Here is a 15,074-nt window from a genome sequence, read left to right as displayed (position 1 = left end):
TCCAGCGTGAAATGTTTTCATAAGTGCTTTTTTTATTTGTGACAACAGCAAAGCAAACAGAAGACTAAAATTCTACCTCATTCAACATTTACATGTGTGAAAACGGCTTCTGGTAGCAGTCTGCGTCCATGGTACTCATTTGCAAGCATTAATACCGATAGTTTGCCTGCAGAGGATTTGAAATCAGCCGCGCCTGCTAAACATACCCTGCCAGGTCTTTCTTCTTAAAATAATGTATCCAAACATTCATACTTTAAATCGGTACGAATTGATACTATGACTTCAAAGCGCAAGTTTATATTTCTTAGGAAGCCCCGATTTTGGTGATTCTGGTGCAGAGAGCGGTTCAGTATACGTTTCATCTCTAGATGAACTATTTGTTAATGTCCAGTGGTGCTGTTTACAATTCTTTAATAAATTTCCCACTTTAAAAGGAAAACTATTAAGCTTCAAAGAAAATAATTTCACAAGAGAAGGTAATGTGAAATTCTTGAGGAACAGACTGAGGGCCTGCAAAAAACCTGATGGTCACGATCAGGCACACCAAGGTCTAGGGATTACATGAGTCTATAGGGATTTACCCTCCCTTAGAGCTACGAGTTTTTAGTCATTGTCCATAAAAGCAATGCAGCTTTGATTGCAGACTTAAACATGAGAACCGCTACTTTTTTTCTCAACGGGGTTTGAGCACAGCCCCTTTTCCTGTTTATTCAGGTTTTAAAAGACCTAAGTGTAGTTTTATAAGTTCATTAACTTGCTTCATTCTCTGAGCTGCATCTCACCCGCATGTTATCAGATTTCATCGCATGCAGGGAATTATCAGATCAACCCATTCTACAGCCTAGCAGCGTGAAGTCTGTTTCCCATGTCCAGGGGGCAGACTGTGTAAACCAGGCTCTCGGGTTTCAGTGGGAGGCAGAGGGGTGCACCGTGTCCATTTGTCAAGTTGATTGCACCGCAGTGAGGTTGCATTAGCTTGTCTTTGAACAGAAGTGAAATCTTATGCGAAGCTCCCCTTCCTGTCAGTTACACTAACATCCATCCTCTTAAAGCAAGGCCTCGGAGAAAAACAAAGTGATGGCACAATATCATCAGTCACTCAACTTGTCTGTCATCTGTTTTCTTAAGGAAATGACTTTTAAGTCAGAGCAGAGAACTGTAGAAAATTAACAAAGCTCATAGTAGTAAAAGTGGGTGGAATTGTCTTAAACTGCAGATGTCTTTTTTTGAGATGATTTTATATGCAGAATGCCAAAAAGGACTCCCCCCTCCCTTTCATAACGAAGCTCATGAAATGCATTTCTTTTTGAACAATAGACCTCCTGCTGTTAACAGCTGGAGTCTTTTTTGCTTAATGCTGTTAATGCTCCCAAGAAACTTTCTGAAAAAGAAAACCCGAGTCTATATAAAACTATATAAAACTCAGCCTCAGTGGGTCTTCTGGCAATTAGCGCACCACCTTTCAACTCAGCGCTAGCTGGCTTTCAGTTATAAAACGGCACATTTTGCACAAACGAGGCTGCTGTGGGGTAAATGGTACTTTAAATGTGTAAGTTATTAGCATTTCGTGATCAGGCCTAGACAATGCCTTCAAACTGCACGTCTCTGTTAGAGCCCCAGCTATATTGCCGAAGGCCGCCAATCCAAGGCTGGTGGTCACATATGCAGGCTTGCTTTCTCTAAGCCCGTTTTATGGGCTGAAACACCCAGGTCATTTGCACCCTGTCTCATTCATCATGAAGTCGTTAAACTCAGATTGTTAAACCAGGAGAGATTAGCCAATAGGCAGGGGTGCATTAGATTAAGGCCCCCCTCGGTTGTGCTTGACTAGTTACCCATCCCTTTTGTGCGACCACATTTATAGCAAACCCTCTCTTTTGGGTGGACTTTAAGAGGAGCAGGAAGAGAATTTTAAGGCCAGGGGGAAGAACCAGTCTTTTCTTCAGTCGCATGAGGAGTATGTTTTGTCATTTTCACTTGCTCTGTCATTAACTAATAGCCCCGACCACGACCACGTGAGAACGGATCGCTGGCCAGCGCCCTTAAACGCAAAGGACGTCTCCCTGGCGTTTGCTCTGTAGGCATATTTATTGGTCACGCTGCTGCTGCTGTTGTTTTTAAATAACAAGTTTGAAAATACAGTCTTTTCTGCTGAAAGTATTGCTAAGAGCACATTCAATCTTCTCTTGAAAATTATTCTAGAAAATCCCGAAGCATTGCTAGACAAAGTCAGCCTGTGCTCCTTCTCAGTACTGGGGAATAGAAACTTAGATTTTTTTTTCAGAAAATCAACGAGTACATGTTTTAATGACAGTTAAATGCATTTTACAGAATGCCGCTGTTATTCACCCCGTCCCTGGAGTGAGTTGTTGAGTGTTGTCTTAGAAAAGCTTTATAGTTTGCTTCCCTTTTGAAACGTAGGTGAATATTTGGAATTGGTTGAGCTTCTGAGAAACCCAGGAGATCCATCTTGATTAGTTTATTTTTCTTAGCAAAGATTTTGATAGCTTGGTATAGCTTTTGCCTTCTCTTTCTTCCTTTCTTTCTCCCTTTCTCTCTTTTTTTAAAAAGAGGATTGCTTATTTCCTCTGTTGAGGGATGAAATACTGTTAAAAGCAAGTCATAAATGAAATAGTAAAAAACAGGTTAAGTACCTGAATATTTCGTTGTCAACGAGGAGACATCAAATTTAAGCCTGATCTTTAATTGCCCTTTTGCTCATATTTCTTTCCAATTTAACCTCAAGGTGATTTTTAAAGTTATGGCTTAATTGGGTGGTCATTTTACCTTTGCTTCAGGGCAATTTATTACAGCTTTATTTCCTTTATTACAGCTTTATTTCCTTGGACTAACAGAGGCATAAATGCTGGGTTCTCTGTAATCCAAAGCTATTTTATGGTGAATTGGGGCTTCTTAAACGGGAAACTTGAACATATTTTTCTCTTGGCACATTCACAACTGGATGCAAACGTGACATCAGAAACACTGTAAAAATGCAGAAAAGATATATGTTGGTTTCTGGTGTTAGTCCCATTATTTGGGGGGATTTGACATTATGTTTACAAATTAAGATAATTTAAAAGTTTATCCTCTATAGAAGAATGCACTTATCCTGTTGTGCTTTCCAGGGACAAAAAAGAATCATGGCAAATGTTTTACTCATTCATATGTATTTCCTAACATTTACTGAGGACAAACTGTATGTCACAAAACTAAAACTGTTTTGCCTGGGTTAAAAATTTGACCCACACAGATTTTTTTGTTTTGTTTCTAGTAAACTAATTATTTTCTAAACAAATTATCTAAGAAAATTTATATTTCAGGATACTATTCTCCTAAATATTTTATCATAATCAGTTAATATAAGTTGTAATTCATTATGAAACATGAACTAACTTTTATAAGTTGTACCTAAGGAAAAATTTATATTCTGGTCTTTCAATGATGCTTATTACCCCTCCTTTCTTGGATCCCAAATTTTGGTTTTCTTTTGCAGTCTCCGTTGTTAAGTTGAATGAAGCTAATTTGTTCTGGGATTATTTAAATCACCGTTCAGCATTGATGCCGGCGCCTCAGGTTGTCTTGCACAGATATATGTGAATCCCTTAGGATGTGCCAACGTGCTGTGTGGGCAGTTTGCGAGAAAAGTGTTCTTTTTCAAGCTGCCGAGAGCAGCAGGATCCGGCAAGAATTGGACATCAAACAAGCAAATCATCTCCCGTCACCCTCTTCATCAAAGAGAGGGGCACTCCCGCGTGTTTATGTGAAAGGGGAGACAAGTAAATGCTTCATCCGTAATCACTGCTGTGTAGGGGGGCCTCCTCTATTATTTCAGAAAAGTCACAAGGCTTCTCTTCACCTCCCTGGTAATTACCAGGGACGCTTAGAGGTTGTCGGTTTGGGGGGGGAATACCAGACTCCTTCTCTTCCATACGGGTCAGGACACATTTACCAGCCTTCTCTCCTAACACCTACCAGAATTCATAACAGGCACCGAGTCCCTAAGTCCTTCCCAGAAATAATTTCTGGAGCATCCTTTCAAAAAAAGAAGGTCTTTGCATCATTTTCCTCACTGACCTCCAGGGAGCCTTGGTAGCCTGATGAACAAGACTGCTCTTGGGTCATGGCTCCGTTAGAGTCCTCCTCGCTTGAATGATGCCATAAATAGGCAGTAAGAGTTGACTGCCCTTGCCCAGGCTGGGTAGCTCAGTTGGTTAGAGTGTTGTCTCCGAATGCCAAGGTTGCGAGTTCAATCCCTGCAGTCAGGGCACATACAGGAGTCAACCAATGAATGGCATTAATAAGTGGAGAACAAATCGATGATTCTCTCTCTCTCTTTCTCTCTCAAATCAATCTTTAAAAGAAGTTGATTGCACTTAACTACCTCCACCAATTTCAGGAGTACAATGGCCAGTAAGAAAGAAAAACTCTGAAATATTAGATAGGATTTTCTGTGGCCATTATAAGAGATTTTCTTACATTTCCAGGCTAAAACAACCCTTTTAAGATCAGATACAAAGAATACATATTTTTTAGGGAGAAAAACTGATAGAAAAAGGAGTTTCTAAAATTAGATGCTGTGTTTGGTAAAAGAACTGTTTTTCTTTTTATACAACAGCCAGTTGATGATAGGCAAAACCAGTCTCTAGTGTGGCATTGTGACATAAACTCCTTGAATATAAAACATGCTAATATTTCTCTGTTTATATGGCATTCTGAGTAACCTAAAAAGGAAGTAATGTAAAGAAAACTGCATTAGATTGTGCTCATTTATTTGAAATACGTCACTAAGGAACTTATTTGCATGAAGAGATATACTAATAGTAAAATGGAAAATTTCAGTTACCTTCAGTAAACCAATTTAGCTGTTTATTCATTTACTTATTTGTTTATAAAAGTGTGAGTGTTTGCCAGTGGCAGGCCCTGGACCTGCAGTAGCCAGAGCTCTCGCTTCCTGAGCCCAGCTCAGCAACAAGAGAAAAGATAGGCTCTCATGTACCTAATTGACAGTTTCAGGTTAGTTATCCGGACAGAGAGGCCGGCCTCCATTTTCCCCTCCATCTGGACTCCTTTAGAGAGGAATCCCAGGCCCTCAGCAGCATTCCCCAAACTTCCTTGTCAGCCTCTTCCCCACTGTCCCACACCGCGTCTGTGGCTTTGGCCAAACCACCTGGTCTTCCTTGACCATTACTGTTTGTTTTGTTCTTGTTTTTCCCCCCTCATTTTGGATATCTTCTCCCTATCCTTCCGGTCATAGTTGTATTGGTTCTTGAAATCCCATTGCAGAGGTCACCTTTATCCAGAACCGTGTGTTTCATTCTCTGGGCTGTTCAGCTCTCCCCTCGATGAACCTTCATGTGCTTGGAGAGAAGCACCACATGGTAACTGGGGTGTAAACTCCTTGAGGGCAGAGTGTTGTCTTTTGTTGTTGTTGTTAATCCCCACCTGAGGATATTTTTTCATTGATTTTTTTAGAGAGAATAGAAGGAAGGGAAGTAGAGCGAGAGAGAGAGAGAGAGAGAGAGAGAGAGAAACACCGACATGAAAGAGGCACATCAATTGGTTGCCTCTCGCACACACCTCGATGGGGCTAGGGATCGAACCTACAACCCAGGTACATGCCCTTGACTGACTGGGTATTGAGCCTGTGACCCTTCGGAACACAGGCCGGCACTCTAACCACTGAGCACTCCGGCCAGGGCAACAAATGACACACTATCATTGTAAGTGGCAGATGGGTTTGGTTAAACACCATTGAACCTTCACTCATGTGAATAAGAAGCCATCCATTACTAAGGTTCTGCTGTCCTGGATCTCCAGGGCTTCCTGTCTATTCCAGAAAGAATGTTTTCAAGACTGGGAATATCCAAATACATCCAACTGACTTTCTCCACTATATAAGCACGCACACTAGAACTATATATTCAGGACTAACCCTTGTCTTTGAACATTTCAAGGATATTGTGTTTACTTGAACTAGATTCCAATACTCTGTAGCAATTCTAGACACAACTTCAAAACAATGACTTCTTCCATGCTCCCATACTCACAAATGTCAGATTTTTAAAATTGTTTTTATATCATGTCATGACGCTGGCTTCGAAACATCTTACCCTTTATTAGCAACATCCAAAGGGACCCACCGATAGGAACATAGGGACACGATGAGCTCACGGTCATTGGCATCCTGGTCTCTGTATGAGATGTAGCTTTTAAAATTGTTCTTGACACTAAAAGTGAACACTAATCACATCTTAATATGAGACAAACTGTGGGCATGGCTGTATTTTTCTTCTTCTCGCGAAGACGCTCCCCTGCTGACGCCATGGCTGAAACCAAATCCTAGGATTGAAAAGAAGAGTGAGCCATAGCCACGGCTCTGTAAACACCACTTCAGTCCAAGCCTGATACCAAACAGAGCAGCACGTTCGATGCATGTGGGCCCGGCCTCCAAGTGTCCCTCCCGGTAATCTCCAAGTCCTGCATGTCAGTCACACCTCCTTCACATACCTGGCCCGGAGCCTGAATGGGGTTCCTCCTCATTATGTCCGCGATAGCTGGCTTCCTCTGTGTTTCCAATTGGCTGCTCACTGTGCCAACTTCTTCAAGGAGCCTTTTCTTACCTAAGCAACATGGTAATATATGCTGACAGTTCATTTATACAGCCCTTCTCGTTCCAAATGTTTTTATGTTCAATTACTGAGATGTAATCATCAGAAGAGATTGGATTTTCTCTAGATCAGGCAGCTTTGCTTAAATGTTAAGTTAATAGGACATTACCGACATATAAGATTTCAAAGGTTTGAAAGCTCAATCTCAGGAAAATTCAGTAAGCTTTGAACTGATCACCTTGGAACTCATAGAGAAGAGCCATGTAAATGGTCACATACAAACCACCTATTTTAAGAGGCGTTAATTTGAAATTATAACAAAGTCAGTGATTGCTCGTGTTTTTTTTAAAATTTTTGTTTTTTACCGGATTTCTTCCAGTTCCGTGGGCATGCTTCTTGGTTTTATTTTACAGCCTTCTCTCTCCTTAATGTGATGTTACTAAAATTCCTTCAAGCCAAGTGATTCTTTTTAATCTTTTGTCAGCATGTTGAAAACACGTTTTCTATAACTTCATTTTTATGCTACAGAAGTAGAGACCAGAGAAGACCAAACACTCTACCCTCCAAAGTGTCTCTTGTTTTAGACTTTGAAATGCTTTTGTTGACCACTGATTACACTATGGTGGGGCTTTTAAAACGTTTTGTTGTGTCAGGTACAAAGTAATTACAAGGAAATTAGAAGAGGTATGGGAGCCCTGTTTTCCATTCTTTGTGGAGAAAACCACCAATTAAGTCATCCTTCTAGTCTAGGCCAGTGGTTCTCAACCTTGGCTGCACATTAGAATCACCTGGGAATCTTTGTAAAATCCTGATTTCCGGGCCTCATCCTCCGGAAATTCTGTTTCTTTGTTAAGGGGTGAGGCCACAACATTAGTAACAAAGAAACAGAATTTCCGGAGGATGAGGCCCAGAAATCAGGATTTTAAAAAGATTCCCAGGTGATTCTAATGTGCAGCCAAGGTTGAGAACCACTGCCCTAAGCTAAATAGCATCCAGGCTTTAATTGAACCCAATTTCTTCATGTGATCTCAAAAATGACTGTTCTTAAGTTCTATTTAGGGAGTGGTTCTAATCAGTAAATTATACATAAAAATATGGCAATCCCCAATTGTTGCTACATGATAAAATTTCTATACCACAAGTAGTGATTCTTGATTTTTCTGGCTGTGAAATTTTTTCTTAAGTAGGACTTATCGTTTGTAACCCAAATAAAAGACTTTTGTTAAACAAAAAACCCAAGTGCATTTAATACAAACATGTAGACCAGTCCATGTTAAATGAAAGGCGATATCCTGAAATGACTTCTGTTACTGTTTCCTAAAAGCACTCTTGGCTCGGGGTGTTCGGGTGAGCGTGTGTGTCTGCCTGGAGACCATTTACAGAGTGCCAAGGCAAGGACTTCTCCATCTCCTTCCTTTGCATTCCTTTCCCACCTGGAAATACATCGTGTGTGCTGAAATCAGCCAACTTGTTTACTGTTCAAAGGTCTATTTAGTCTTTGAACTAAAAAAGAAGGGCTTTTTAAAGATCAGGAGTCCTTTTCTTCCTTTGTTCTTTATGTTTTGAAGTTCTAACTTGTAGTTCTGGTAGCCGCAGTGGGAATTCTCCAGGATTCAGAGTTGAGAAGTAATCAGCCAACTCATGCAGCGACTCCCCGTCTGTGTGTCCCAGGCCAGCTGCTCTACCTGTCTGTCTATAAGGAGGAGTGTAATACCGGCCTGGCAGGGTTTTCATGAGGATTAGATGAGATAATATGTGTAAAGAGCTGAGTGCAGCCTCACACCTGAGGGGAGCTTTAAAAACGATATACACGGTGCCCGGCCAGTGCGGCTCAGTCGTTGAGGTCACGGTTCGATTCTTAGTCAGGGCATATGCCTGGATTGCAGGCTTGATCCCCAGTGTGGGACATGCAGGAGGCAGCCAATCAATGGTTGTCTCTCATCGATCTTTTTATCTCTCCCTCTCCCTTCCTCTCTGAAATCAATAAAAATATATTTTTTAAATGGTATACACGATTTTGCTAGCAGCATTAGCAAAAAGAGTTCTCCAGGTATAAAAGTGCACTTAAATAAAGGGCGAAAGAACTGCGCCTGTTGGGTAGAGCACCAAAAGATATGCACACGGACTACCTGCACCGTAGGGAGACTGCACTCAGACAATGGCCCACATACTACACTGGACCCAAAAGAAAACAAAAACTCTGCCCTACCGAGTTGTTTGAGGAGGAGAGAATTTTTGAATCATACTCCACTTTGATTCATCCCCAAGCCTGAGTCGTCACATGCAGTGAACATTCATTATAATGTTTCCACACGCAGTATTGCCTACATTTAAAAGTCACAGTAAAATCTCAAAGCAATGACTGGTGCCCCATATTCCTGAAATAGGAGTCGATTTAAAGCACATTGTAGTTCTTTGTATAGTTATTTAATCGTTAGTACACTCTAATGAGGAGGATTGTTAGATAACTAACTTAGATGAACATGGGCCTTTGGTTGGGCAACAAATAAATGTAGGGTTGCAAAAATACTCTTCTAGCTAGAGGAAATTTTAGTTTGGTTCATCCTGAAACACACACACACACACACACGTATTTTTTGGCATATTTTGATACAAATACTTATTCCCAGAATTAGAAACTAGAAGGGACTCCAGGCTGGGACTCTCAAACTTTGGCATGCCTCGAAATTCCCAGGTGCACGCGTGAGAACACAGATTTCTGGGTCCCGTCCTGGAAATTCTGACTCAGTAGGTCTGGAGTGGAGCCTGAAAATGTGCATTTCTAGCAGGTTCCCAAAGTCTGAGGATTCACACTGCGCTGCTCTAGAGATCATCTTTTTAACCGCCAGCACTAAGTACTAATGTTATGATTTCTGTCAGGTATTTTATAGAGATGATTCCATGGCTGTCTGTCCTTTGCATGCAAAGATATTCAAAGAAAATCCAAAGAAAGCATAAGGGGCTCTATCACAGAGTAGATTTCAGAGCAATCTGAATCCTTAATATTTCCAAGGATTAAGAAGATCATTTCATGCCCTGGCTTAGTTGGGTGACATCCCGTGCACCGAAGGGTTGCACATGCCCAGATTGCAGGTTCAAGCCCCAGTCTGGGTGTGTGCAGGAGGCAACTGATTGATGTTTTTCTGTCACATCAATGTTTCTCTCCCTTTCTCTTCCTCTCTCTCTAAAAATCAATAAAAATATTTTAAAAGATCATTTCATAATGATAAAGAGACTAATTCATCAAGAAGACACATTCCTAAGTGTGTACACACTTATTAAGAGAACTTCAAAATTTGTAAAGCAAAAACTGATAGACCTGCAAGGAGAAATAGACAAATCTCTGAATATAGTTAGAGATTTCAACACCTCTCACTCAATAATTAGGAGAATAAGTAGACAGAAAATCAGTAAGGATATAGAAGACTTGAACACTATCAACCAACTTGACCCAATGCACATTTATAGACCTCCCCACCAAACGTTATTCACTTTCTTTTCAAGTACACATGGAACATCCACCTATACGGACTGTATTCTGGGCCATAACACAAGCCTCAATAAATTTAAAGGGATTCAAGTCATAAAGATTATGTTCTCTACCAAAATGGGGTAAAATTAAAATCATGACATATGGAAAATCTAATATTTGGAAGCAAAAAAAACACACTTCTAAACAATGGATTGGTCAAAGAAGAAATTACAAGGGATATTTGATCACATTTTGAATTGAATGAAAATACTACTTGTTAAGATTTGTGAGCATAGCCAAAGCAGTATTATAGGGAAATTCATAGCACTAAATGATTATCTTAGAGAAGAATAAGGGTCTCAGGTCAATGGCCTCAGCTTCCACCTCAATAAACTAAAAAAAGAAGACAGCAAATACACCTAAAGGAAGCAGGAGAAAGGAAATAACGAAGAACAGAAGTCAGTGAAATAGTAAACAGAGAAAGAATAAAGAAAGTCAATGAAACCAAAGCCTGGTCCTTCCAGATAGTATAATGAATAAACTGTAGCAGACTACAGTCAGGACAGAAAGAACAAAGACACAAATTTCCACTGTCAGGAATGAGAGGTAGCATCACTGCAGATTCCACAAACATTAAAAGGATAATATTGAATATTATGAACAGCTGTACACCCTAAATTCAACAATTTATGTGAAATGCCAAGTAAAATAAATCAGAGAAAGACAAGTACCATATGAGTTCATTTATACGTGGAATCTAAAACAAAAAAACCCCCAAAAAAGACAAACATATATGCAGCGAACATACTGGTAGTTGGAGAGTGTAGGGAGTTTGGAATCTGGGAGAAATGGGTAAAGAGGGTCAAGAGGTACAAACTTCCGGTTATAAAATAAGTGAAGCATGAGGATGTGATGACAGCATGGTGACTGAAATTATTAAGAGAGTAGATCCTAAGAGTTCTCACAAATAGAATTTTTTTTTCCTTTCACTGTATCTGTAAGAGATGAAGGATGTTGTCTAGACATGTTGTGGTAATCATTTCACAATATACGTAAACCAAACAACTGCAGTGCAGTACCACTTCACCCTCATTAGGATGGCTATTATGAAAAATACAGGAACTCATAAGTGTTGGCAAAGATGAGAAATTGGAACCCCTGTGCACTGTTGTTAAGAATATAAAATGAATGGCACAGCTGCTATGGAAAACCGTATAGCGGTTCCTCAAAAAATTAAGCAGTGTTTCCATTTGATCTAGCAATTCCACTTCTGTGTGTACACCCCAAAGAATTGAAAGCAGGGTCTCAATGAGTTATTTATACACCCAGTTTCATAGCTGCATTATTCACAATCATCAGAGTGTGGGAGCAACTCAAGTGTCCATCAGCAGGTGAATTGATAAGCACAATGTGGTAGGTACACATAATGGGATATGGTCCCACCTTAAAAGGGAAGGAAATGCTACAATATGGACGAACCCTGAGGACATTATACTAAGTGAAATAAATCAGTCACACAAAAAGACAAATACTATATGATTGCGCTTAAATAATAAGACACCTGTCTTCATAAAACCAGAAAGTAGAGGGGTGGTTACCAGGGCTTGGGGGCACAGGCTTTCAGTTGGGGGAAATGAAAAACTCTGGAGATGGATGGTGGTGATGGCTGCACAACATTGTGAATGTTCTTAATGCCACTGAGGTATACACGTTAAAATGGTAAATTATATGTTATGTATGTTTTGCCAAAAAGCAGAACATAGCAGCCCACATCTGACCACAGTCCTGCCAGATGTCCAGTTCTCAGTCAACACGAGGGCTGTGACAATGGCCCAGAGGTGGCGAGATTGGGCCCTGTCGAGTCTTTCTTCTCCTGGCCTTCCATCGGCAACAGCAGGATTGCACTTTCCTCAGATTCCTAGGTTCGTGCTTGCCATGCTGTTTTCCAAAACAAAACTCTAGTGTTGTTTAGGTGGTAGAATGTAGGTGGTGAAGTTATAAAGAAAATCAAAGGAATGGTTAGCCCCCAAAACAAGGTAGTGATCGCCACTCAGAGGAAGCGAATGGGAGGATTAGGGTAGGGGGTACTAGAAGGTTTCAAGATACTAGTCCTGCTCTTTCTTAACTTGGGAGTGGGTACATGGGTGTTTGTTGTTGGCTTTAAAAAAATATAACATGGTGTATGCGTCGTGCTCTTTGCATTATAGTTTTCATAACTAGAACTTCAAAAATAGTTTAGTTATTTACATGGCATCAGAGCGGATGCAGCAGCAGGTCTGGCATTCTCTTAAATCTGTGATGATAGCTTGACCTCTCATGTCACATTGAACTTCTTCCTTTTATGAGTCTGCGCTGAGTGTGCTTCATACTTTGTTGGAATTCATTGCTTCAGTCTCTTCGCGTGCAAGTCAAAGGCTCGGCCTCCCTTTGCTACATCATACTTCGACTGGGGTTCCCACAGGCTCTGTGTTTGTTTGGCAACAAAGACCTTTCTTAAAGTAAACCAGTTAATGTTTGCGTTTGTGATTACAATCTGTCATAAGCATTACCTGTAATAAACTGTAAGTGCACTTAGATTGAGCTCATGAACATAGCCACCCCATGGCTACGTACTCATTCTATATGTTTAATCTGGGCGGGGGGATGGGGGGTTCTTTAATCATAGGTTGGACCCTCCTTTCTCCATGTATTTTGCTTGTTGTATTTTTGCATGCTGACTAATAGTCACATATCCAACATAAAAGGAAGTTCTCCCTCCTCTGTGCCAGTACGATACTGAGGACATATTAATGTGTCTGCATTGATTGTACTTCTGTTGAAATTTATTAACTTCTCTGTGTCCCATTAGGCTGTGAGCTCCTTTAGAACAAAGATCATGCCTCATTCCTTATCTTTATCTCTTCATTGCAAGATTGCATTTATTATGTGTTGAATAAATAAGAAATCATGTATTTTAGGCAGAGAGAACATGTGAAGGAAACCACACAGGCATGAAGAAGACCTGTTCAGGGGGTGGAGCTGTTCTAACAGAGTAAGGGCACTGAGGAGACCGGGGTGGGAAGAGCAGTGGGCTATAGGCTGAAAGTGTAGGGTGGGGTAGATTGTAATGACCCTGACTGTCACTGTTAGAAATCCAAGCTTGATTCTCTAGACAGTGGTTAACAGTGGACCGTGTTTAAGGAAGGCATCACATGTTGGATCTGTGTTTGCAGTGGAAGAAAAGCACACTGGCTCTGTGTGGGATGCCCCCTTTCTTTTTCCCTGAAACTAGTCATGTGAATATGTCTACGTTCCTAAAGGTATTTTGAGAGATGTGATAGATATAAAATATTTCAGAAACTTTGTAGCAGGACTTTTTATTTCAAATACGCACAGTAAAGTGTTTTTTTTAGGCCTACAGTCATATATATATATATAGTTTTAACTATATCTGTATTAAAAGCTATCCTATTCAAAGTTTTGATAGTTGTCATTCATCATTAATATCACAAATTTGATCATTTTTTAAATACGTTTTTTAAATTGATTTTAGAGAGAAAAGGAAAGGGAGAGACAGAAATATCATTAAAAGAAAATTTGATTGGCTGACTCCTGCATGCCTGCTACTGGGGATCAAGCCCACAACCTGGGAACTGAACCGTGACCTCTTGGTTCATGGGGCGACATTCAGCCACTGAGCCACACTGACCAGCTGGGCAGATTTGATAATTCTTAAGACTCATTTTCTTTAGTGCTTCTTTAGCCCATTTCTCTGCTGTATCCCAATTTTCATTTTTATATCAAGCATTTATTTTCACACAATGAGCAAGTTTTAAAGCATTTCCCCAGTGTGTGTGTGTGTGTGTGTGTGTGAAGGTGAGTTGTAGTTAAACGAGATAAGGCAGAATGGGAGGAATGTAGGAAGAGAGAAGTTAGGAGCTGGAGGGCTCCCAGCTTCAGACTGTGAAGTGAGAGTTTCTGGGTAAGGTTCCTATTCTGATCCTGAATTTAACTTAGGACCTGCTTGAGAAGTTGATCCAGAAATCATCAGTGTCTAAAATTCAAACTATTAAGTTAAGAAACAATTGGGAGAAATTTGATCACTGGCTGATGTTTCGATGGTATTAAAGAATTACTGTGAACCCTTTTTAGGGATGACAATGTGGTTATGGCTATGTTCTTGAGAGTCCTTATCTTTTGGAGAGTCAAGCTAAAATGTAGTGGTTGGGACTTGCTTTAAATTAATCCAGGAGTTGGGAAGTGGGTGAGGGTATAGATGAAACAAGTTTGGCCACAAGCTAACAATTGTTGAAGCTGTAGCATGGGTTCATGGGGGTTCACTAGACTATTCTCTCTACTTTTGTATATGTTTGATTGTTTTCATAATGAGCACTGTGAGTAAAAGAAAGAAACAAGGTTCATGGAACTGATTCATCTACCCTAACTCATAAGTCTTTGATTAATCATCAATATGCCACCATCTATCAATTTCAAGCTTCTGTCTAATGTACTTATCCATCTATCTACCTGTCTACAAGCTTTGACTTATTTCAAAAAGAAAAAAAAACCCCACTCCCCACCCCCCTAAAAAAAAAAAAAGAAAAAGAAAAAAAGACTTAAGGTGACTTTTAAAAATTCTGAATTATTTTTTAAAAGTATAGGAATAAGGAAAAGGCTTAAAAATAAGACACATAAGATAAACAAAATGCATGCAATGAGTTTATACATTGACTAGAGATGCATTATGGGTTTTACCATTAACTTCATGGCAGCCCTTGTAAAACAAAGAGCATGATCAGTTTTGTGAATCATAGCATCACCTGGTACATCTAGCTACCAGGTGACAAGTACTCATGTGAATAGTTCATATTGCTGCCTCTTGAGACCTGCTGACAAGGTGTAGGAAAGTGGATGGAAAGAAAAACTACCACCTGTAGAGCATCTACTGTAGGTCAGGTATCTGCTCGAGGTTCATATACTGTTTGCCATCGTTACAGCGCTTAGTCCTTTAA

General features: G+C 40.1%; 1 protein-coding gene across 10 annotated transcripts in view; it reads left to right on the top strand.

Annotated features, from left to right (window-relative positions):
- Window positions 1–15,074, top strand: part of STAU2 (staufen double-stranded RNA binding protein 2) — a 223,369-nt gene that overhangs the window by 158,369 nt on the left and 49,926 nt on the right. Inside the window, exon 15 of one of the 10 annotated variants that reach the window (XM_036338544.1) lies at window positions 3,497–3,529. The exons of the other annotated variants lie outside the window; for them this stretch is intronic. Within the exon in view, the coding sequence (XP_036194437.1) occupies window positions 3,497–3,514 (18 nt within the window). The 3' untranslated portion in view covers window positions 3,515–3,529. Of the gene's footprint in view, window positions 1–3,496; window positions 3,530–15,074 lie in introns of those variants that run through there. 10 annotated transcript variants of the gene reach the window in all.

This window comes from Myotis myotis, unplaced genomic scaffold, assembly GCF_014108235.1.
Source record: "Myotis myotis isolate mMyoMyo1 unplaced genomic scaffold, mMyoMyo1.p scaffold_m19_p_16, whole genome shotgun sequence".
NCBI classification, from domain to species: Eukaryota; Metazoa; Chordata; class Mammalia; order Chiroptera; family Vespertilionidae; genus Myotis; species Myotis myotis.
Note: the sequence above shows the minus strand (reverse complement) of the source record. Positions and strands in the feature narration are given on the sequence as shown.